The sequence below is a fragment of the Corvus cornix genome, chromosome 3, assembly GCF_000738735.6.
Source record: "Corvus cornix cornix isolate S_Up_H32 chromosome 3, ASM73873v5, whole genome shotgun sequence".
NCBI classification, from domain to species: domain Eukaryota; kingdom Metazoa; phylum Chordata; class Aves; order Passeriformes; family Corvidae; genus Corvus; species Corvus cornix.
The window spans coordinates 42,814,264-42,839,647 of record NC_047056.1 but is presented as its reverse complement, the minus strand read 5'-3'; the positions used below and the strand labels follow the sequence as shown (position 1 = coordinate 42,839,647).

The 25,384-nt window shown below is 43.9% G+C and overlaps 1 protein-coding gene and 1 long non-coding RNA gene across 2 annotated transcripts in view; one reads left to right on the top strand and one right to left on the bottom strand.

Moving 5' to 3' along the window:
* Positions 1-601: 601 nt before the first annotated feature.
* On the bottom strand, positions 602-5,921 carry LOC120411634. Its single transcript, XR_005604099.1, has 2 exons — positions 4,499-5,921; positions 602-4,101 (listed from the first exon to the last, which is right to left on the bottom strand). It is a non-coding gene; the product is annotated as an uncharacterized LOC120411634 (long non-coding RNA).
* A 5,371-nt stretch (positions 5,922-11,292) lies between these two features.
* Positions 11,293-25,384, top strand: part of EGLN1 (egl-9 family hypoxia inducible factor 1) — a 34,493-nt gene continuing 20,401 nt past the window's right edge. The window contains 10 exon segments of the mRNA XM_039569006.1: positions 11,293-11,833; positions 11,836-11,991; positions 11,993-12,065; positions 12,068-12,129; positions 12,131-12,166; positions 12,168-12,245; positions 12,247-12,282; positions 12,285-12,323; positions 12,326-12,427; positions 12,429-12,692. Coding sequence (XP_039424940.1) covers positions 11,771-11,833; positions 11,836-11,991; positions 11,993-12,065; positions 12,068-12,129; positions 12,131-12,166; positions 12,168-12,245; positions 12,247-12,282; positions 12,285-12,323; positions 12,326-12,427; positions 12,429-12,692 — 909 coding nt within the window. The 5' untranslated portion in view covers positions 11,293-11,770.

The window sequence follows — 25,384 nt, the reverse complement described above, 5'->3', positions numbered from 1 at the left end:
TAACTCAGAACTGCAAAATCACTTTCTCTGGGTACCTTAGCAGGCATCAGTGTGGGATTCTCTGACAAGGGATCCAAGAAGACCTGGTGTTGACTTCTCTGTACAAGCAAGAACCTTACTCTCTAAATAAGATAATTATCAAGATGGTGTTTGTGCCCATTCTTGTTTTTGGGGACTCTCCTTTCTCTTTGCCACCATGACTCATAAAACTCATTAAGCCAGAGTATGCCTAGCAGAACATTTAATTACACAGCAGTTGAAGGGCAGTGATGGGATTTATATTTAACAGGCTGACAGCAAGATGGCTTTATCTACAAAGCTGTTTTGGATGTCAGTATAGCCAGTGGCATCCATAAGGCTAGGCAAGCCATACCAGGCACCAAAACAGCAAGGAGGAAGGTAAAATTTATGCCAGAAGTGGGCTCAAGACACTAGTGATTTACATAAACAGTTTGAAAATCTGCCTGTCATCACCATGTCTGGGGCAATGTGTGGAAACATTATCTGGTAAATCAACAGCCTTGCACTGCACAGTGACCTAGATAGGAAATACAATGCAAGGAGGGGGAAGGTGAGACTGTGCACTGTTGTAACACATAGATCAGGTTATTTACTGCTGCTTTTATTCTAGCTATGAGTTTAATAGTCAATAAACCACTTGAAAACAAGTTCTAGCCTCTCCCTTCCTTCTCAGACACTCTCACAGCAACACAGCATGCAGCCAGACCAATTTATGAACAATGTATTTCAGTACTTAGCAAAATGTTAACAAAATACTCTCAAAACCACTGTACACATCTCAGCTACACGTGCACGACTTCAAGAGTACAGCCTTAGGGTGTCTGAGAAGCTGCTCAGAGGGATTACACCAACATTGGAGTGACTACTTATCTCTCATGTGTGTGAACAGCCTTGTTTACATGAAGAACCTCTTTCCATTGTGGCCTTTGAGATTGCAGGAGGCGATTCAGTTGCAGCCAGCTAGGATATGCAAGGATGATTTTGCTCACTGGAATAAAAAAGCAAAGGAAAGTTTTTGGGAGCTAATGCATGACACTGTGAGAAATCCTCTCCCATTTGTACATTTTGTCCTGATTACTTAGAAGCCAAGCATAACCAAGTGATTTGTCACCAGTTTCGGTTTTGTGAGGTTTTTCTCCTTGTAATTTATCTTACAATTAGCACATTGTATCATATATTCTAGCCCATCTAAGGTCTGATCTTAAAATCCTACCATAAAACCTCAGCACACTGAAAGAAGTAAGTACTGTTCTGGTACAGAAAACATATCTCCCTCACCTTTAAAGAAATTGTAGCTGCATGACACTTTCAGGAAGGCAGAGGAATGATAGCCTTGTAGGGCAATGGCTCAGTGTTCCTATATTATTATTATTTCCATATTGTTTTTACATCAACAAAATAAAGATTTCTCTTAACTCTGAAACACTGCTGGCAGGAAGAAAAACATATAAAGACTGCATATCAAAGGTCTTCGAGATCAAACAACTTATCTATAGAACAGTGCTCAATATGCAATCTGTCAGCAAGAAAATAGTTTGCTTTCATTTTTCATTCTTCTGCAAACAGAATACTGTCTCCCAAATTAGCGTTGTTCACTCCAAATTACTGAGCTTAGCCAAAATTAAGCCTCTTTTTTATATTTTCAGATTTTTTTCCCCCAAAAGTAACCAAACAAGTAATGGAGTATGCCTCTTTCAAATGTAGCATATACAAGACTTTGATATTGCCATGAGGCTGAGCTATCAGAAGTCAAGAATGAAATTTTCCTTTTTCAATCCCATTTTTTAAAGTTATTTCTTTTGAAAATAATACATGAAACTTTACCCAAACACAATTTCCCCCTCATATTGAAGCTAAATCTTGGAAAATACACTGTAGCTAAATTTTGGAAGACAATGCTTTTTCATCTGCCATCACAATCAAGGGACCTACATTAATGGAGAGTGTTAGGACAGATTATTCTAGCTTCTGTAACAGTCACCTAGTTTTCTTCTATATTTACATATTTTTTAGAAACAAAATTCCAAGTGTTTTGCTCTTGGGACTTAGTCCAGAGTTATGTTTATGATTACTCTGTCACATATTATCACACTCATGACAGTCCATCAGAGCAATTGAATAATTTCTGCATGGTAAACTACAGCATTTCTTACAGCATGTATTGGTGTTTTCACTGGTCCCAGTGAAATCATTTCTCCATTTGTTGTGGAAAGATCCCCTCTTCAGGAGTGTTTCTTGACTGATTGAGGCAGGTATCTTTTTTTGTCGTTTGCAGCTGATAGTCACTGTGGCTGCATTTTCCACATTGCTGGCAGTAGTTTCTGTGTAGCATCTAAGGGAATTTCTCCCTGTACATGCATTTTTGGGAAGAGCCTTACATCTTAATTATTCTCCTCTCAACCTGTCCTCACACCTCATCTTAAAATGTTCCTGTTCCCCTTCCTGGTCCCACCACACTGCTCCACAACTCTGCTTCCTCTGCCTCCATTGGAGCTCAGCACTCCCTCACACAACGACATTGCAAAACCTCCTCAGGGATGAAGACCTCCTCTATTTATAGAGCACTGAGGCTAGATGAAAGTTTCCAGAGAGTTTTCTGGAAGAGCACCCACTTAGCTGCTCTGAAAGCTTACAAAGGGAAACAAGCTTGGACCTTGCTTCAGAGCTTTGCCTGGCATCGAACAATCACTAAACCTTTGCAGTACAGTATATAGTGCACCAGGCATGCATTTGATGTTATACATTGGCATTTATGAACCTCTGAAAAGTTTTCTTCCTGGCATGCTTGGGGCAGATTCTCTAGCATGAACCCATATTCTCAGTTGACTTTCATCCTAAGTTTGTGATTCAGTACTATCTTAAGATAACAGAGAGGAAAAACTGTTTTTAGCTTTGTGCTGTGGTTTTTTCCTTAAAAGATTGAGGCTGATACTTTTAAATCAAAAACAAGGTTCCATTAACAAATGCGCTGCTGCATGTTGCTCCACAAAGATATGACTCAGTGTTTCTTTTATTCATGTCACAAGTTAAATACAGAATATGCATTAAAATAGTGGAGAAATGGTTGCTGTAACTACAATATGGTAGGAGTCAGGCTGGGTTCACAGGATGGGCATATCCACAAACACGAGTCTGTGTGTATATATGACCTAGCCATGCTCAGCCTCTCAAACTGATAAGCTGCTGTTTATTAAAAAAAGAAAGAAAAAGGCAGCAAGCCCTTGACTACTTTTGCCCACAGCACATGGCTTTTACTGGAGGATGTGTTTGCAAAAAGGGAGGAGTGTTGCCTCCCACACAAATTTCAACAACGATTTGAACAATTTGGTAAATAGATGAGGACAGAATCTTCATCTATTGTCTGCCTATCCCCTCCAGTTAGAAGTCAATCACACAGTGAGGAAGTTCTAATATAGAAATCCTTTTTAGGAATCTGCTTTTTAATGAAAACTCCTGAACGTGGTCCCAGCATTACCAACAATCTGAGGGCACATACACACCCCAAAACAAACAAATGAACAAATAACAAAACACACTCAAAACAACAACAAAAAAAGAGAGAATAATTCCAGGGAGAAAATGTAAGCCTAATGCAACAGGAAAGGAAGAAAAAAAGTGAAATCCACCTCCTGACAAGATAAGCATAATCATCTTCCATTGCACTGTAAGTGGATGAAGAAGCAGCAAATTCTTGTTGACCTGTTTTTGCTTCTCCATAAAAATGAAAGGCCATTTCTTCTAGTACCAATAAATGCCACCTTTTCTCTAGGTCACTAATTAGCTAACTGGGTGAGCAAGGAACAGGTTCGGGTGACTCTAACAGTGACAAACTGATGCAGAATGATAGCAAGACTCAGACACAACCCAGCACTAATTACAGCTCTGTAGCACATACTATCACTCTGAACACAAAACAAGGATGTTAATGATACAAATTCAGCTGTGTGTTTGCACAAAAACCTTGTAAGCTTAATTTTCCAGGACTTAATATTTTGGTACTCCTTTGGAAAAGCTCTCCAATGTACAATTCCAACATTATGTTTCAGTGGATTCATGAACAGCGTTGTGCCATCTGAATGCCTATTGAAAGAGGTAAAATGAATAGTGTCAGTTTAGATCATGCAGGGAGGAGACACAATTTTCATAATATGAGAATTCAAATTATTGTATATCCAGTGCTAGCATTCCTGGTTTAGTAAATATCTGTCCTTGGTATAAGTGGCTTGGGATGTGCTTTAAAACACGATGAAATACCTTACTCTGGTATTAGTCAAAGAGTATTTGCACAGAGGGTTGTGCTTGTTAGCATAGGAAGAATAAGAATACAGAGAACACTATCATAATGAGTGTGCATCAATATCACAAGTTTTAATACCATATTTATTCAGTTCTAAAATATCAAGAATTAGTATCATCAATAGCCAGAACCTTTCAACTACTAAAACCTGAAAAGAAAAAGAAACAAACAAAAACTTACAAAATCTGAGTCCCTGGCATGCTGTTGGCACCATCGATAGCCTGAAACACCTCTCCTTGCATCCTTAGATAGCAGTATCAGGTGACACTAGCCATTATCCTGTCTTGGTATACAATATCCTGCACTTTGGATCTGCTGATTCCAATACAGTTTCAAAATGAAAAGCTTCTCTTCAGTCAGAGAGAAAGTAGAAATGGGTCAAGTTACATAATATGAAGTAAATAAGACTGAAGTTACATGACGTGACTGAGTCAGCTTACTATTCTGACTTGGGTGGTCCTGCTTTTCCCTCCCCAACTCCTGGCCCTGCTGGTCCACACCCTCTCTTACACCACATCAAACCACTTGGTAAACTGATCCAACTTGTTAATCCAACAGAAAACTACTCTCTTGAACTGACTCACCAAAGGGCTTGACAAGAGTGATGCCAAGGAGCATGGCTCTGGAGGGAGCAGAACCACCCTTTCTGGTGGCAGCAACTCAACACCATGTCTTAAATGAGCTGCAACTGAAGAAAGCGTTGAAGAAGGGCACAAGAGGAGCACTGAAGGCAAACAGAAGGGCATGGAGTAAAATCCTGTGTCTTTGGGAAGAATGGAAATGCAAGAATAGACATCACAAAGCCCTTGGGATGGGGTAGACACTGAGGGGTGCAAGGGCAGGAGAGCAACAGGATGTTGCATTGTATTATGCATCAGAGGGGAGCATGGGAACAGGCACTGTCCTGGCAGAAGGAGGAATGGGTAGTGACAGAAGACATGCTACTGAGTCCACCTTGATTGTGGTGACTCTTTGGGATTCAGGCTCACAGTGCTTGTGTGTGTGTGTGTCCGTAGCCAGCCCTGGGAAAGGTGAGCTCTTCAGGACAGATGTGCATTCTCAATAGTTTTAACAAAACACGAGCTATAATATTTTATCCCCATTGTTCAAGAAAAGAGGGAGGATACCATTGTTCACTTGAAAAACAAACAAAAATGAAGCCCGTCCCCATTCTTCTCAAGAAATTGCCTCATCAATAAAAGAACAAAAATCAAACCACCAAGTGTTACTGAGGAATACTACCCAGTCAGTCTTACCAGCTCACAACCTCACTCACTATTATCTTTTCCTTCCTCTCTTAAATTACTGAGACAGGCCTCTTCTTTCATAGCAGCAAATGTTTTAAGCTCACTGTTTTCTTGGAATCTCCCCTACTTGTACAACTGCCTCCATAAGAAAAAGAGTTTAGGGATAACAGAAATTGTGCTATCTGGAGAAAAGGAAAAGAAACTGCATCTTCAACCCAATGATAAAATGTCCAGTTTTTTAACAAATATGTCTTCATAATTTCAGGAACACTTCTTGAGTTCCTCTCTTCAGCTCTGGGTAACTGTTTCTAGGTAATAAAAAAAAAAACAAAAAAACAACAACCAAAAAAAAAAAAAAAAAACCAAACAAAAAAAAAAAACCCAACTGGAGACTTTGTAACTCATTAAATGGCTCTATATATTGCAAAACATGAGCTGAGGTATTCTCAAGCTTCCCAAACCAAGGGGCAGAGAGCAAACTGTCCTTGCCTACACCTCAGGGCATCCCTGTTCCCTTTTCCAAATACAAAACCAGGCACTGGCAGAAGTAAGAACTACGTGCCTGGCAGCCAAAAGATGAGGAAAGAGAAAATATGATGTGCAGCAAATCAGGTACACACAAAATAATCACGGCAGGTCACATCATCCTAACACTGCACGGCATTGTTTCCACCTTAATGATCTTTCAGCATGTCACCATGCTGAATCATGATGACAGAGGGGCAGGAAGCACATATCAGATGCAGAATGAAAAGGTCTTTTTGTGATTGTGGTGCTATGAAGTGCTGGACTTTATGTTGGAGTCACGTGTTCTCACTCTGGAAGACTTGTCTGCACCAAAATCAAGAGAAGTTCCTGGAGCAGTACAGATAAATTTGACCAACATACAGATAAAACAGGAATCTCTCTCTTTTTTTGCCCCCAAAACTGCTTATTTCTGTATCAGTGCATGGATTTCAAATGGGTTTAACAAATGTTCTTTGAAAGTAATTTTCTGTTCATAACTGGACTTTAAGCACCCTGAGGGCCTGCTGGCTTGCTAAAATTAGAGACCAAAAATGTACATAATTGTCAATCTTTAGCAAGACAGGGAGTTCTTTTCTAACCAGAGCCAGAAATACTCCCTCTGGAGAAATCTCACAAACAATGTGAAAAAAAGGTTTTGAACTTTCCATGGTACAAAGCTGAAAATGAGGACAAAACTGGAATGAGTTGGTCTTGAGCATTTTCTAAGCTATGTTGCATTTCCACAGCTTTACAGATACAGACATCTGGAAGCAGAATTTTCAGCTAAAAAGAAAAAAAAGCCATTGTTCTGTACTTCACTAGCATAAATAATTTTCCTTAAATGTGAATAAAATTATTACAGTAGACAAAAATTTTAATATGTATAAATATCTCTGGATCAGCCCTAACCATATTTTTGGTGTAATAAAAATAGGCTATATTCCCAGATATGAAAAGGCATATAATTTCAGACAGATTCAGGGACAACCAATTTTAGTTAAATAGCCTGGAGGAATCTCATAATATTAAAGGCAGTATTAAACACAAGTTTACATAGAGTAATTAAGAATACTCCTTATAATTTAGTCCAACACTTATAAACTCAGACTATAACGAAAGGTTTTTTCTTTTAAACATTAGACCATTATGATATTCAGTGACAACCAACTTATTCTATTACTTTAATTTCAGCAAAAACTTTTAGGGAAACTCTACAATGGCATCAACAAGCACTAAGCAGGATGAGAGATGGTACAGGATACTGCAGATCATTTTCAGGGCTCTGAGCCAAATTCTCTGTTGTTCCAAGTGCCCTTTGCTACTTCATACTGTGGAAAATACCAAGTTCTTGGCATATCAAAGCCTGGATCTCGAAAATTTCTGAGACCCCTTCAGTTATGCTGCCCTAGTGATTTGAGGGGACCCTGTGTTTGGTCATGTGCTCCTCTGTAATGGTCAGCACTAGTCTCGCAGGGCAACGACTCCCCCACCTTCCAGATCACCTCTATTGGGTGACCCTTTCCTTGCTTTGCAGAACAGGGTCCAGGGGAGGTATCTGGGAGACAAATAAACCATCCTAACCCTTTGAATACCTCAGGAAAAGAGCATGCATTCAACAAAGGAGCACTTGCATAGCCTTGTGGATGTACTTTGTACACTTTGTCCTGATTAGAAAGGAAGTGACTTTAACAGAGAATCCAACTCAGACAAACAGTTCTCTCCTTTACTTTGGAAAAGCTGCAAACCTGTTACAGTTCACTTGCTAGTATGAAAAGCAAGCTTGAAAAATGGCACTGGTGAGACCAGTGAATAATGGTCTAAGTGGAATAGCAGCAGTCAGGCTGAAGAAGATGGTGGAGTGGTCTGGGTGGAAGAGAGCAAATGCTACAAGCCCCCAAGTTCTGACTTTTAATTTTGACACTGTTGTGGACATGCATCTGTCTCACTGACACCTTACACTACCACCTACCTCAGGAGCACATGTAGCTTCCAAGAGGCCTGCTGGCAGCAATGAAAAACTTAGCCTGGAGTCCAAGCATTTTTTTTCCCATTCACAGCAAAACTATCTCAACATGAGATTACTTTTCATTCAAACTTTATTTCTAAACTGACTTTGTAACCTTCTATAACCTTGTTACTCTGCATTCCTCTTCTCCCCGGGCTTCAAGGATTCTTTTTTGGTTGCTTGTATAATCTCAGCACTGCAGTACGCAAGCTATGTAAAGCATGGTATAAATGCAGCTATTATTACTACTTAATAAAAACAGAGAAGTTATTCACTGACCAACCTTTTCTTCTTTCCCTTTCTAATAAACATATCAGATCCATATCTAAGTGGTGATAAAAAACAATGACCTTGCACTGAGTTTATCCCACAACATCCTCATTATGACTGGTATTTAATTTTAAAGACTTTTCACTGCATTCTCTGCAAAGCAGTATGTCTCATCATTACCTAGTCACTGGTAAAGTTCTTTTCCAACATCCACTGACAGACAAGAAATTAGCTATCTTGGAAAGGCCACTTCAGGGAGCAAGTGAAGAGTAACCAGCTGAAAAGAAAGAGAAGTAAGTCCCTTCCTCTTCAGTTCTGGCAATCATCATGTTGGTTTTTGTTGTGCTTTGTCCTTACACTGTCTTTTAAGGAACAAGGTCTTTGGCAATGAATAGGGTCTTATATGCTAGGAAAACATTTCTAGCATGTTGCAGACACTATTGTAACATAAATACTCATTGTCTTCCTGAGTTTCCTTACCACCACTGCTCCCCAACACAGCTTTGTCAGTGTAAAACAACCTTCATTAAGTTGTTTTGTGCCACTGATGTAGTGCTGTAACAATAAAATAAGGCAAATGCTTCATACACCCAAAGATGGATTTTGTAGAACGTGGTATTTCTGTTGACCATGCTGTGAAACAGTATGATGTCAAGACAACCTGAAGTAGCTTAGCACAATAGCAAATGTGAAAACTAAGACCTTTAATTGCATCCCAAAAGACATGTGGAAAAGAGAGGGAAAGAACAAAAGACTTCTGAAGCCAAATTAGCCTGTAAATTAATAACTATCATTAGATTTTAGCCAGGCACCATACTTGTGCCTTGGTTCTTTTCTTAGTTGTTTCATGGTTGGATGATTGAGTTTCAAGTCTGTGACTTTCATCTCCATTATGTTTGCTGAAGGAGTACACAACAAATGCAAAAGATCTTTAACTCTTCAGTTTCTATCTGGCAGAACACCACTGTTTACATTTCTCAAGTTTTTGAAAATAACAACCTTGACTCTCTTCTCATTTAGCCAGTTTAACAATGCTGCAAGTTCAAGGAAATCAGCTGAATTAATCTCATTTTAAAGCAAACTAGAGGAATGCCTAAGCCTAGTATTTTTGACATACCTCATATACCTATAGTTGAAGGAAAAACTCTCATTAAGCCTACATTAAAAATCTGTCCACTTAATGCTCTGGACTTAAAACTTGTTTTTAATCCACTTCCTTCTGCCCTTATCACAAAGAAATTACTAATCTGGAACTTTGTTTTTAGTTTCCATCTCTTCCAGTTCATTTGCCACTTTTTTGTTTGTTTGTTTTTGGTGGTTATTGTTGTTTTTAATTCACCCTTGGAGCTCACTGGTCATATTCACCTTGAAATTCTATCCACTGGGCTTTCATGACCTTGTCCCCTCAGTACTCCTTCTGCCTTTCTAATAATTCACCCTGGTTTTCCTTCTCATTTTTCACAGGCACTTGTAGCCTTAGCACATTTTGTTTCTCCTACATTCTTCGTATAGTACACTCAGGGCCTAACATTCCTCCAAGTCCTGTTACTATGCCAATCAATCTTAAATCCGGTTCTATAGGAGAGATGATAAGAACAAAACCATTTTATTTGCATACATAAAGTCATCTCACTATAATACAAGTATATTACAGTCTTAAGCCTCACAAAAGCCTATGAGAAGCAAAAGCATTAGTATTCGTCTTCTACAGTGGCAGAGAACAAGTCACTTATCCAAACTCACATGAAATCCTGTGGCAGCCTCTGGGTTACCAGAGGATTCCCCTTTCCACACCAAGATCTGTATATTGGCACACGTATTTTACACTTCTTGAGCTTTAGAATGGATTTGCTTAACTTACAGGCAGTGCAGACCAACTGTACGCATTGTGTCTCACCAGCCCAGCGCATGGAGCAGAGACTTGCTGTCTGTTCACCAAATGGTTCTCTGAGAAGATGGGCGGCAGAACATCCAACCCCAGAGCAATCCTTGCTCACCTCACTACACGGCTCTGAAGCACCGACCACCGTGTTGGGCAGTACTGCAGGAAACAGCAGAGTACACTCCACTTTCCTAAACTATACCACATGCAAGCAAAGCCACGGTTAATCGGATCAGTCGAAGCTTAAACATCACCTCACAGGAGTCCAGGTCCACATGTGGCTTCTGACAACCGACGTGACTGAGCTGAGACCTTTGTCCCTCCACCAGCACTGCTCTGCCAAACGAACTTCCTTTTTCCTGTCAGGGACTTTGCCATGTTCATCACAGCACAGGCCACAACTCCTGGCATCTCCTTAGTCTGGCAGCTACATCAACCGGCTCCTTCTTCCTGCTTTTTGCTTTTTCTAATCAGCCTAGCTCCGGCCTTCATTACCACCGAGTTAGGTGGGACACAAGCCACGTGTTATTTATGAAGGAGACAGCACATGTCTCTCCCGGTCTACCAGCTATCCAGCGGGAATATTTTGGGGCCTACGGGAGTGACAAAACCTGCCCCTCCACAGTGGCCGGGTGTCACCGCCGCCACCCTGCCTGTCATTCAAGCCACAGCGCCCAGCTTCCATGTCACCCGCTGCTCCACGGTGCCGCCTCACCTGCGGCAGGCTCACACCCCGGAGGGGCAGCGGGGCACCTCGCTACTGGGGTCACGGGCACCCACACATTAGCGACCTGCCCAGCGACGACGGGGCGGCCCCGGCAGCCCAGACCGGTGACATTCCCCAGCAATTTCCTCACTGTCCCTGCCGGGAAGGCCGCACTTGTCATAGGGGCAGAAGGGCGCCATCCCCACGGGAAGAGTGGCCGGAGGCCTGCCCGTGCGCCCAGGGCCGGGCCCCACGGCTGTGACGGCACCCCTCAGCCCCTCACGCAGCGGCGCGGAGGACGCGCCCGGCCCCGGCCCGGCCCGGCCCCGCCCAGCCCAGCCCGGCCACGCCCGCCTGACGCGCCAGCGGCGCTGGCGGGCTGGAAGTGGCGTACGTGCACAGTGGGTCGCTGGAGTGGCGCCTCCTCCTCCTCGCCCCGGCACAGCGGCGGAGGCGCGGTGGGGTGAGGCGGTGGCCGCGCTCGCCCGTACTGTACCGGGCAGAGAGGCCGGCGGGGAGCGGAAGGCAGCCCCGCTCCGCGCCACCCTGCTCCCCCTCGGCCGTTCCGCCGCCGGCGGGGCAACGATGAGGCGGCGCTAAGCGGCGTTAGCGGCGCAGGGAGGGTGGCGCGGGCCCCCGCGCCCCGGCCGCCCCGGAGGAGGCCGCGGGCCGGCGGAGGCGGGGGGCGGCGGCGGAGCCGGAGCCGGGCGGCCATGATGCAGTGAGTGCTCCCTCCCCGCGCGGCCGGGCGGGGGCCCGCGTTAGCGCCGCTCCCGCCCGCCTCCTTACATAACACAACCCGGCGGAGCGGGGCTGCGGCGGCACCGCCAGCGCCATGGCGAATGACAGCGGCGGAGGCGCCGGCCAGGGCGGCCAGGGCGAGAGCAGCGGCGGGCAGCAGCAGCCGGTAGCAGCAGCAGCAGCGAGCGGGACCGGCAGTACTGCGAGCTGTGCGGGAAGATGGAGAACCTGCTGCGGTGCGGACGCTGCCGCAGCTCCTTCTACTGCAGCAAGGAGCACCAGCGCCAGGACTGGAAGAAGCATAAGCTCATCTGCCCGCGGCGGAGGCGCTGCGGTGGCTGGTGCAGCAGGGGGCGCTACCGAGCCCCGCAGCGGGCACTCCCCGCTGCCCGCGCCCACGGCGGAGCCGCCGGCGGCGGCGGCGGCAGCCGGGCGGGGGTCGGGAAGGGCGCCAGCGCCGCCGTCCCCGGAGACCGCCGCCGAGGCCGCCCCCGCTGACCAACAACCACGTTGCCGCTGCAGCTGCCGGTGATGAGGTGGAGGCCCCGGCCGCGGCCCAGTCCCCATCGTCCTCCGGGGGAGGCAGTGTTGCTGTACCGGGACAAGGTCGAACCTTGTACCCGGGCGGCGTGCAGGCAGGGCCCGGCGGGGGGCCGCGCTGCGTCCCAACGGGGCAGACAAGTCGCTGGTGCCGCAGCGGCTGGCGCTGGAGTACATCGTGCCCTGCATGAACAAGCACGGCATCTGCGTGGGTGGACGACTTCCTCGGCAAGGAGCTGGGCGGACTGGTGGCCGAGGAGGTGCGGGCTCTCCACCACACCGGCCTCTTCACCGACGGGCAGCTCGTCAGCCAGAAGAGCGACTCCTCCAAGGACATCCGCGGCGACAAGATCACCTGGGTGGAGGGCAAGGAGCCGGGATGCCAGACCATCCGGCTCCTCATGAACAGCATGGACGATCTCATCCGGCACTGCAACGGAAAGCTGGGCAACTACAAAATCAACGGCAGGACGAAAGTGAGTGAGGGAGGGAGCTGGGACCCCCGGTGCCTGTCCTCCCCCTGCTCCTGCAGGCCGGGGGGATGTTGCGCGGGGGGCGGGAGCGGGGCGGCGGAGCCGGCGCTTCCCCGGGAGCGGGCGTGTGTGCGCGCACGTGTGCGGCTGTCTGCGGGGCTGCGTGCGTGTGCGCACGTCCGTCCGGCCGGCCGCCGGCTGGCTGGCTGGCTGTCCCTGCGGGACTGTGCGGGTGTCTGTGCGGGGCTGTGCTCCCGCTGCCGCTCCGCTCCCCGGAGCCGACTCATACTTGGGAGTCGTGTCCAGTTCTGGACGCCTCAGTACGCGAAAGAAATTCCTTGTCTTTCTCTAGAGGGTCACGCAGATGATTAGGGGCTTGGAGCATCTCTATCCTGAAGAGAGAATGCGGGAGCTGAGCCTTTTTAGTCTAGCGAAAAGGGGACAGAAGGGATCTCATTAACGTATGTAAATATCTCAGAGGTTGATGTAAAAAAGATGGTGCCAGCCTCTTCAGTGTTGCCCAGTGACAGGACGAGGAGCAGTGGCCATAAACTAAAACACAAGAAGTTCCACCTCAACAAGAGGAAGAACTTCTTCACATTGAGGGTGGCAGAGCCCTGGAACAGGCTGCCCAGAGAGCTCGTGGAGTCTCTATGTGGAAACATTGAAAACTCGCCTGGACGCCTTCCTGTGTAACCTGCTCGAGGTGACCCTGCCTTGGCAGGAGGGTTGGACTGGATGATCTGCAGAGGTCCCTTCCGACCCCAACAATTCTGTGATTCATGCCCAGCCGCGGTGGGACCCCCTGACCCAGCCGGCCTGGGCCGCAGCCTCGACGGGCAGGTCGCTGTCCCGCGGTCAGCCTGGGGATTGCTCTCTACCGGGAAGGTGCGAAAGGGTTTGTTTGCCTCTTCACTTTTCCAAAGCAGGAAAAAACGGTGATCTTGTCTATATGTCTGTGTCTTGTTAAAAACCCCTTGACCTGGAAGCTTATCCGCTAGGCAATGAGTATTGAAATGTGAGTTCTTTCGTGGACTCCCAAAAAAACCCCAGGGTAACAGTGCTCTGATGGGCTTCGGGAAGCAGGGGGCTGGCTGGAGAGTGTGGAAGCGTTCGTAGGCTCGCATGAATAGGCCGGGTTTTGGTAAGCCTTGGCTCAGGATGTGGCGTGCCAGGTGCAGGACTTAAAAATGTGGGCAGGAGACCCGCATCAGTGAGCGAGTGCCCCGGTGGCACAATAAACCCGTGAGTTACAGTGCAGCACTCTGGCAATGGTGTTGCAGCAGGAAGCGGAGTCACAGTGGAGCAGGGCGGCTTTGGGCAGAGTTTTTATATTACTGTCATCAAACCACTTTTCCGCAAAAATCTTAGTCCTTAGCTCTATTTCGAGACCAGAGAACTGAGTCAAAATCTCCCATTGTATTAGCCTAATTTGTGATTCCCTTCCAGTCCTTTAAATAAAATTCATGCCTTTGGTAGAGGACTAGTAATGAATATTCATTAGTATCTTTTCAGTTAAAAAAAAAAAAGAAGAGGGGTGAAGCCCCTTCAGACTTTGCTACCTCTGTTAAAGCATAAGGAAGCCAGTGAAATGGTAGGAGTCATCCTGCCGAGGTGGTTGCACTGTCACAGATGGACTGTTGTTGCTGCAGCTGCAGAATCTCAGCTGGTAGGAAGCTGCGAGAGGGAGGAAGGGAGAAACTGGAAGGCAAAAAACAGCCCTGGATTTGTTCAGGGCACGGGAAACTCCCAAGATAAAGAAAAGGGGGTGGGAATTTTTTTTTCTTTTTTTTGTAATGCTGTCTTTGCATTTCTTCAGTTGAACCAGTACTGTGCTAAAACTTTCCAATGGGAACATGATCTAGAGTCCTCATAGGTCCCTGCAGGACTTTTCTAAGCAACTTATATTTCAGGCAGTCTTAAATCTCTTCAAGGCTTCAAACTTGCACTCTAAAAATATCAGTGGTCTTGCTAGATTTCAGTTTTATGCAGCAAAAAGGAATATTGCATCTGTTTTTATGTGCAGTGGTATGCTTCTGTAAAGAATAGGTGCCGGGGCTTCAGAAAAGGGCTTTTGGAGTTGTAATCCTGAATCACACATGTAATTCCTGGACTACTGTATTTTACATTCCTACTTGGTTTTCAGTCACTGCTGAAATCCCTCTCTTTGGGGGATCAGAACAAGTGCAGGAATCAGATCAGTAGAAGCACAGTACTTTACTCCTTGGTGGCATGGAAATGCATTACTTTGTCTTCTCACTTTCCCTTGCTTATTTCCCCATGGAAGTCAGTGCTTTTAGTGTGCAGGAGAGCTCAGTTCTCTAAAATTTCAGCAAAAGCAGAATGAAAACTGTCATTCACTCTCACACATTTACCTCAGAGTTGAATAAAGAGAAGCAGATGATACCTAGAGTATCACTTCAAATAACTTGTATTGTAACCATATAACTTGTAGCCCACTGGTGGTGTTGGCATTGAACTTGATATCACTTCTATAAACTGTCTAGAAGCATTGTATGAAAAAGCAAGAAGAAATTGGTCTGAGATTTATAGCCTGAATCTCTTGGCTTGTAAACCTGCCTGTCAGGGCAAAAGCTATGTTGTGTTAATAGGATCTAATTCAAACTGATTTACATTCACCAGGGCCAGTCAATTAAGGTAAAGGACATGAAATAAGGTAGAATGTTAATTGTGAGCGACCTGAGATTTTTACATTTTAAACTCTCTGATAGGTGTTTTCTCTAGACTACCTGGGCTACCTAGAACTGATCTACTTAAACTGACATGGTTCTACCTAGTCCAGAGTGGCAGCAAATTGCTCTCCAGCCTGAAAGACATCTATACAGTAGTAGTTATGAACTAGGCAAGTGTCTTTGAGGTGTGTGGAGACAACAGCAAGTATAAGAGAATGGCTAACTATTTACTCATCTTGGAAGTCCTGACTTACTGCATTCCTTGCTTTTGTTCTCTTGCTTTCCAGACTCTGCTTCCTTCTTTCTCTAGCAGAGGGTGGCACATACTTGCATATTTGAGCACTAGTGTCTTTCTCCTTCCTGTTATTTTCTAGTTTTTTCTTCTTTCATATTTTCATAAATTCTCTTTTTTTTTTCCTTTGTCTTATCAGTTGCCACATTTGTACATGCATGTATTTCTGTTTCCTGTCTGTCCTTTTCTTACATACCTAGTGGAGGAAAAAACCTGCTCATCAAAATCAGGAAAAGTAATCATCCTGAATCTCACCCAGGTGAGAAGTTTTTTCCTCCTTCCCCATATGGAGCATGAAGAAGGGGTTAAGGGTGGGGGCAGGCTTATGATTTTTTCGCTAGATTTTTCTTTCCCATATTGCAGACTCTGCTGATCTGAAGCTGGTCCTGGAGTAATGCTGCAACTTCCCAGTTGTGGACTGGGTTCCTAATAATCACCGTATAACCAGACATTTGATCTATCTGCCTATCCCTGTTTCTGCTTGCCATTACACCCAGTGCCTACCATCTCCTAAACCCTACCCCCTGCCTTTTACTGGAAGGACATTAAATAGACAGTTTGACAGGCCCTGTTACATCCCTTTAGTTTTTCGTTCATTTCCACTCCTAGAAACCTGTCAGAAGACCAATCCTGTTCAAATTGCTGCATTTTAGTGCTCTCCTCTACTAGTAGGCCAGTGGCACCCACTGCTTCTCAGCCACCTGTAGCTTAAAAAATTGCTTTATTTGTTACACATTGTGCGAACATGTGCAAAACTTGCTTTTCTGCTTTTTCTGGCGATTGCTCATCTCTTACTCTGGAGATCCTGGAGTTTTCTGAAGACCTAGGGGACTCTGGATTCAGACTAGTATGACTGTGCCCTATTAAATCAGATTCTTTCAAAGCTAGTAATGATTCTTCAGAAAATAATTCTCCAAGAGTGAGTGGATTTCTCATACCCTGCTGTTAGCGTTTTTATAAACTAGACAGAAGAGGCTCTCTGTTCTTGCCACTTATTTGTGTTACAACTTTTCTACAAACATGTTGGATTAATGCTACCAAGAAAAAGTGAGGTTTATGGGTGTTCTTTCCACTATATCTTATTCTGCAAAATATGACTTTGAGCATGTGTGGCAATAAGAAAACAAATGAAAAATAAGAGGTAGGGAATAAGAACTTGCCAACCAAGCAGACACTGGAAAGTGATGATGGTGCCAGAACTCTGGTAGAAGAAAGGAAAGTGAGCACAGGGCCAGGTGTGCAGCTTAGGTAAGTCCTGCCCTGATTGAAGAACCCGAGAGCTGTGGCTGGAGATCTGGGCTTAGGAATGTCTGTAAAGTGGGGTACTTCCCTTCATTTTGCATGTGGCATGTGCAATTACATTGATCCTTCTGTATCATTCTGGAGATTGTTTCACTGTCCCACCTTGAATTTATTTCTTGGTAGAAAACTTACTGATCTAAGTAGTTCCTCATGTATGGGTTTGAATTTGCCACCGACTTGGGGGAAAGTGTGGCTAGGTCTCTCTCAGTCTCCCAGTACTCACTTGTGTTGCTTGACCTTGATACAGAATATGACCAATGCTTGTCCTTATCTGTTCTTCCCCTCACAGCAGCGTTTCTGTTGATGTTGTTTTCTTGTAGATGAGTGTGCCGGTCAGCGAAGGATTGTGTGGTGATTCATGGATAGGCATCCCACACACAGTTCTTAAATCCCTGTTGGAGTAGAGCCCTGACATGTGATGACTATAGTTTTCATTTGTTGTTCCTCATGTACAAGCCTTTTGAGTCCCAGGTGGAGCAGATGATTGGAAGACTGACTGGGATTTCTCCTGCAAATGATCTTTTGATTGAGAAGCACAGCAGCATCCAGAAAAGAATCTTGTTTACAGCCAACTTTGACATTGCTGAGATTCTGGCTGGTTCTCCTACTAGAGAAAATTAGAAAGATATGCTGGTTTCTGAGGGGCAGCTGTGTGGTGATTGTAACTTTGAAGTGTGGTATGAATACAGTGTGTCTGAGGGTGGGGAGCAGCACCTGTGACTGCTAGAACTTCTCCACACCCCTGTGTGTTAGGCTGTAGTTCAATGAACACTTTGGGCTGGCAGTGCTGGAGAAGTAGTCACTCTTCTTTGCCAGCACAAGTATTTACATGGCCATCCTGTGAACTGGTTTGGGGAACTGATCCATCTGAAAAATAAACTGGCAAAAGAAGTGCTCCTGGTTCAGTGTTCGGATGTTTGTGCTGGCACAGGGGACTGGCAGATGGTGAGACTTTCTTTCAGCAGCAATGCAAATTTATGCCAGTTTAAAGTGTTTGCCAAACTACAGCCTTAGTTTAGCACTTGGAGTCTGATTCTCCCAAAATTTGCCCTTGAAAATTCAAACACAGTTTAAGAAATCTTTGCTAGCTATGCATTTTTTTTCTTTCTTTTTTTTTTTTTGTACTTTTGTGTTCAGTGTGAGGCTTGGTTCTTGCCATCAGAAATGCATTCTTCTGTCCTCCAAGAATCTTTCTTGTGACAATTTTATACAGAAACTTCGCTTGTCTACCCACCAGGTGATCCTATGTAACATGTACAGTGGAAATGTATTTTCTCCACATGAAAACTGATTTCCCTTACACTCCCAGCTTCAAAACTAACCTACTCTTACAGTTATTGGCTGTTCCTGTCCATTACTCTGGAGTTTTATTAGCATCAAAGACATTCTTGACTTCCCTGTTTCAAGACAGAGCTGGATTGGCATCCTCTGCCATGAGCAGTGTGCTGCAGCTTGCTACTGTTTGCTGCTGGTAAGGAAGGTCCCTGGTCAGCTCCATCCCCTTGTGCCAGCTCCAGCACTTGTTCTTCTTCAGGGGCTCTGTCTGATATGGGCAGTTCCAGTACTATTTCACATTTCATGACCTGCTCATTTTTTCTCTGTTGCCTGGTGCATTAGGATAGCTGTATGAAATTCTGGGTTGGTTGTTGCTTGCTTTTCCAAGCCTTTTTTGACTGTAACTGGAGTTAATGTTTTTTAGTTGTTACTGTCCTGGAGGTAAGGAAACTGTAACATTGTAGTTTATGCACATCAGTGATTTCAGTACACTGTGGATAATGAATTTTTTCCTGTCAGTGATATCAATGATTTTTTGACCGTGTTGCTATTTTAATGGTCTGTGCTGTCTCTTCTGCACAGAATGGGCTCATTTAATACTGCCTAAGAATCAAGTGGGATGCTTCTCATCATAGCTGTACAGTTTGAGAGGAAGAGCTGTCTTCCCTTCCCTGTGGCCTCTTGGACTGAAATTCTTTGCAAGTGATGTCCTGCCAAGTCATAGGACTGTCTGAACAGCAGTTCTCAGATCCCTGGGTTAGTTGTATCAGTAACCTTGACTGGTTGGTTGAGAGATGTTTTCCTTTTTTCTAGATGGTGCTTAATTTCTGAATAGGCTGCTAGCTATTTCCTGAAAAAAAAAAAAAAAGGGCAGCATATTATTCTCTTCTGTGGTATTTACCATGTTCATTATATTTGTAATTCAGTTGTGTTTAGCCTGTCTTGGTCAATATCTGATGGCTCTTGGCTTGAACAGGCTAGATTGCTATTGGAATTTTGCGGGATGCTGTCTTTCTAGTTGCTCCTGTGCTGTTCTGTACTGGGTGCTAGTATGTATGTTTGTACCTGTAGGTATGTACATAGCATACTTGGAATTTAAATGAAGGCTTTCTACTGCAGCAGAGAGGAAACTTGTTAGAAAAGGGAAACGGATACTCTGTATAAAGCAAAAATTTCTTCTTGCCCATCCGCAGACTAAATAGTTTCTCTTTAGGCTCCTTAGAGAGCTCTTGTACAAAGACAGCACTTTTTTCAGTTCAGAAATTAATTTTGGGACTGCTGTGAGTGGGTTGATTAGTGAATTCTTCAGTAGGACACTCGTGGGGCTCCCTGGCTCTTGTGCTGCTGTATTTTGTTACTTTTCAGTGGGGGAGTAACTGCAGACAATGCAAGGACTGTACAAGTGTTTTTTGGAAATCAACATACTCAGATTATATCAATTCAAGTACTTTATCATTGGCATGTTTTTTACACAGCTCTAAGAAAACAGTATTTTGAAAGTAGTATTTTTAGTGAATAGAACAGTAGAGTTATTTGACTTTGCAGTTACTACTGAGTGAAATAATCATTATTTATGATACCCTTTTTGTCTTCTGCATTTGTGGTTTGCTGTTTAGACCCTTCAGAGGGAGGACTAATTCTAGGCTTTGAGGCTTTTTGGAAAAGTCATTTGGTGCTGATTAAATCCTTGTAAACGTCTTTGAGTTTCTGAAGGTTGTTGGTTAATGATGGGTGGTCAGGCATATTTCCAGTGCAGGCTTGTGCCAGAATTAGCTGGTAAGTGGCAGTCGTAAGCATCAGGTCAAAATCCACTCGCTGTTCCAGGGCAGTGTCTGTCAAAAACAGAGCAATGCCTTTATGCACGTAACAGCTGCTTACACTTGAAGACTTTCTTGTTCTTTGGTACTTAACTTAAAACTGCTTCAGAGTATTTTTGTTAGCGTATGGTGTTATAAATAGGAATCGGGTAGAAATGTGCGTGTCTGCACGTCTGTGTGGAGGTTGTGTGTGGAGGTATGGTGGTTATTGATACATTGTGTGCCTAGTGCTCTGACAAAGAGATGAAGGCCATACCTGTAGGTAATTACTGGGGCCTAAAGAGAAAAGTTATTTAATACCCAAGGATTAATTTTACACATTAATTTAGGCTCAGACCAGCTTAGAGCACAGAGTTTGACCGTGAAGGATTCTGGACTGTAGAAATTATGTACAACTTTGAGGAGGTGCTGCTTTGTCACCCCACTGTGCTGCAGTGACAGCAGAGCCTGAGATTGCCTTGCCTTTTTTCAGCAAAAACAAACATGTTGAAAATGATACAAAGGTGAATGCACTGAGGGAGTTCAGAAAGCTGTTTTTCCTTTTAGTCCTAGCAGGGTAAAGGAATTGTTGCATTGACTGTAAAGTTATAAAATGCAATAACAGCTGAAGACTCTAGGGACTTATATGTATTTGCTTGGTTTGGTTTTTTTCCTGGGTTTTGTTTGATTTGTCTTTTTTTTTTTGTATGAAGATATTTTAAATCTGTTTCCAGGAAGAGCTTGAATTATCAATTCACATCAATTTGTTCTGTTGATAGCTTGAAATTCTTGGTGAGGTGGCAGAGGCTGCAGGATTTTCTGCTGGGCTTAGCCTTGCTGTGGTTTCCTGCCCTTCTGGTGTGCCAGGGTCTGTTATCTTCCTGCTTGAGTAGGTCAGAAGGCTGCAGCTATATAGTTATAAAAGTCTTGAAGTTACTAGTCAAATGAAGCAAAAAAGTTTAAATAATAGTTTAGCCTGACTGTTGTGACAATGTGGAATTTAAATTGCTATAGATTAAAAACTTGTCACAACTTTGAGGCAGAAATCCTCATATGTTTAAGTTCTCTGTGCTGTGAAAAAATCCAGGGATGCAACACGTGTAAGGTTTCCAAAGCAATTTATAGTTGGTTAATAACGTATCTCTCGTGTTGCTGCTCTCTGTCCTGTTCAAGCATCTGTTCAAGCAGCTAAACCTTGCTGTGGATGCCAAGATCCCTCAACAGCTTCTGATGTATTCGAACAGTGTGTGGTCTGTTCTCTGCTGAAGGCATTGGGCCCTTCCAGTTTCAGTGGTTGCTGCATTGTTGTTCAGGCAGCTGGCATGCAGCCTTACTGCTGTGAGAAAGGAAACTGTGGCCAGTTGATAAGGGCATCTTAAACTGACTCCTTTTCAGTTGGCACGCTGGATGATGCCCAGTGAAATAGATGCTGGCTTAATCGTACCTCTGTTTGGCTTAACCTTATTTGTGTGTGTTTAGCCCCTCTATGACAGCACATCAACCAGGCAGTAGCACTGTTCATAGTGGTGGATTTGCTCTTTCAGGTCATACTGGGAGAGACTGAGAGAGCTGGGGCTGTTTATGCGGCAGAGGAGAAGGTGTGAGGGGGACCATACCAGTGTGTACAGATACTTGATGGGAGGAGTGAAGAAGAGGGAGCCAGACTCTAGGCAGCAGTGTGCTCAGTGGCAAGGCAGTGGTACACCGAGATGCAAGAAATTCCATTGAAATGTAAGAAAGGCTTTTTCCACTGTGATTGAACCGAAGAAGCAGGTTGCTACAGAGGTTGTGGAGTCTCCATTCTTGGAGATACTCAAAACCTGATCACTGGTCACCCAGCCTGCTCTGGGTGACCCACCTCTGAGCAGTGGGCTGGACCACATGATCTCCAGAGGTGCCTGCCAACCTCAACCCTCCCATGGAAAAAAAATACCGCAGTTTGAAATGGAGGAGATACAAAACAAGCCAAATTTTGCAATTTGTTAAAATATTTTTTCCAGCAATGGCACTGTCAGTATAAGTCCTGCTTATTGCATGTGTGAATGAAGTTACCAGGAGTCTGTCTTTCTACTAGTGTTCATTTGCTCCCTGAAGGATCATTGTGGTCAAATATGCCAGTAATGTAGCTGTTTGAAATATTCCTACCTTGGATCCCTTTTGGTCATCCAGGGGGTCACTTTTACTAAGTCTGTGCTGCTGCCTCTTTCCTGTTTTCTCCCAAGTTGCCTGTTTTTTCCATTCATATGTGCGTATGCTCATAGCACAGTCCTTTCCTAGCCTAGCTTGCTGATACAAAGCATGTGTATACTTCACAAGACTGATTTAAGAAATTAATTACCTATAGGGGATTCATACTTTCTCTTCAAAATTATTTTATATAATATATATGATTTTGGGGCCACTTCTGTACTGAGAGGGCACAGTACAGCAGGTATAGTTATCCTTTTATTGCAAAACAGACAGAAAAATGAAATATGCTGTTTCAAAGCCATAAACTACCAAAAAGTGCTTTGCTTGAATATTTTGCGTATATTTATGGAGTAAATTTGTAACGAACATCTGGCCAATATTTTTGGTACATTTCAGTTTTATTTTCCTTATGAAAAATGCCACCCACTCCATTTTAAAAAATATGAGTGTGAGGAGGAAACATTTGAACTGATAAGAGTCAAGCTTATGTATTTTGCCAGGCTGTTGAATAAATCAACAACCTGCAGCTCTCAAGTTACAGTCCTTACCTCTTCCATCTACCTTCTAGCAATTTTCTTTCATCTGTATTCCCCACACAAACTTGCTGCTCCTGCCCTCTTCCATCCTGCCTGTGCTCCCCTGAGGACCTTGTTCTGCAGTGGTATGTCCCTTTTGTGTTGAGGGAGAGGAGAAGGGAGAAGGAACAGGTGCTGAGAGAGGCCGGCTGCCCCAGCAGGGGTGCAGAGGACGAGGCTTGCCTCAGTTGCTGCTCTGTGCCAGGTACAGCAGTTACAGTGCACCCTGTCAATGGCCTGTCCTCTGCAAGGACTGCGTTAGAGAGATAAGAGCCATGTGCCTCTTGGGAGATGTCAGCCTGGCCATCCATACCATATATCTACTGGGAAATTGAAGCCAGATGGAGTTGTGTTCATCTAAAGTGGCCTTCTGTAGGAACTAGATGCTAGGCCTTGAATTGTAGGTTAAAGCTAAGTGTTTTTGAGGAGTATCCATTCTTACTATAAAAAACCCCTAAAATTTAAAACCATTTCTTCTTATTGTTCTGATGCTGAGGACCCACTCTGCTCCAAACTTACACATTTTGCACTCTGGCTAATTTGGTTTAGGTTCTAGCAGGCTGCCTTCTCATGTTTGCTCAGTGGGAGTTCTTCCTTATCAAATGTCTGTTTAACACAAGGATTTGTTATCTATGTTTATACTATTTGTATTTGTTGTAAATAATCAATAATTGTTGTGTATATAAGGCTTCAAAGTGTATATAAAGTTATGTTCTCGTATACCATCTACCTCTGGCAATCCAGGAGCTCTGAGCCAGAGGTTGTATCTAGACCACTGCTTGTAATACGTGCAGATAGATGGATACATTTGCCATTAATTTATGTAATCTTGTTTTAAAAGCCATTTGTACTTTTGGCCTCTGCAACATCCTGTAACAGTGAGTCCTGCAGTTTGATTAGATGGAAAAGGAACTTCCTTTTGTTTAAACCCACTGATGGTGATTTCAGTGTCTCCTAGACTGTATTGTGAAAACTCACTTCCCAGTAGCTTTACTTGTCATAGTCTTTAAAAAAGTCGGGCATTTGCTTGCATGCATTTTTTTGGCTGACACGCTTCCCCTCCTAAACTGAAGAATTGTAGTCTTTATAGTGTTTATCCAATAAAATATTGTTCCATGATTCTAGTTATTCCTGCTGCACTTCTGTGCAGCTTTCCTGGTTCTGCTAATCAAGGTAAGGCAAGCAGAAGCACAGTATTTAATGTACAAATATATCCTGATTCTGTATGCTGACAGGGTGATGTTGCCTTTCCTTGTTTAGTGATTTATGACACTTTAGTTGCCTCCTCTGCTGTGCTGAGATGAAGTTCTTGGGAGAACAGCCTGTATTTAGTAAATTTTTTTTTTTCCTAAAGTGATGTTATCCAGTTTAGAAGATATCACTGTTTTTCTCCCCCAAGGGGTATTTCTTTGCACTTACTCTTTCCTGAGTTTCACCTCCCATTTTGTTGTCCAGGTGGTTGGTATCATTCTACACCTTTCAGTGTGCCTTTCTGCAGCCAGGGCTAGGATGGGCTGCAGCATATTTAGGTACTGCAGGTAAACACGATCACGCTGCTCCTTCATCCCCTTTTCCCAAGTCACACAGGAATAGTACAGGTCTTGTGGGAATCCTGCTGGTAACATCTCATTTTTCACTAAAAGGAGGTTAGTTTGCTGTAGTGAAATTGCAACTGGAATTTACTATTTTATTGGTCTTTCCTTTCCTGTTCCATTATTTTGAAATGCCTTGGAAGTAAGATCCATGGTTAAAGTGCTTTATATTTAAAAATGTCTAATGTTTGCATTAAAATTAATGGGTTGAGTAAATTTGTATTAAATCTCCACTATAGCTTGGACAAAATGACATGTAATGACTGTTGAAGGCCTCCCAACACCTGGCACAGACTCAAGAACAACACAGAAGTTCCTATACTGGAGTCCTGACTTTGTCATTTTCCTTAGTGAAAATAGAAAATGGGAGTTGTCTCTCTCATAAGCCAAGGCTATGCCAAAATTATATTGTGGGAGGTAATAAGATAAACACACATTATTTTTACCTCTTAAGTCCTATAGCTTTATAAAGGACCTTGTAAAAATGAAAAATAATATTCCACTGCAGGACATGAAATGTAGATGAAGATGCTATCAACTAGCTTTAAGTTCAGTTTAGTTGTCTCATATAGCAACTTGAATTTTGCAGATTTCTAGTTTTTACAGTGTCCTTTACTCTTTCTACGCTCACATCCTGCTACTTTGAAGGAACACACCCACCGAAAGACAAAGCTAGTAATAAATGATGCTTCCTCACCATTGAGACTTCAAGTTCTGCAATTCAGCTTAGAATAGCTCCATATTAAAACCCCAGAGAAAACTTGCCTTTGAAGAACGAAAATTCCAATGCACCCCCACCCCCCCCCTTCCTTCTGCCCCCCCTCCCTTTGGGAACAGCTTTCTGGAGGGAGTGATGGAATTCTTTAGGGTCTCAGTGGGGAACAGAATTTGCCAGTGATGGGAAGATGAAGTCCCTTTGAGATTTTTTTTCCTCTGAAAAATCTGTTACACTTTTTTTTTGTCATCTAGCCTTCATTTTT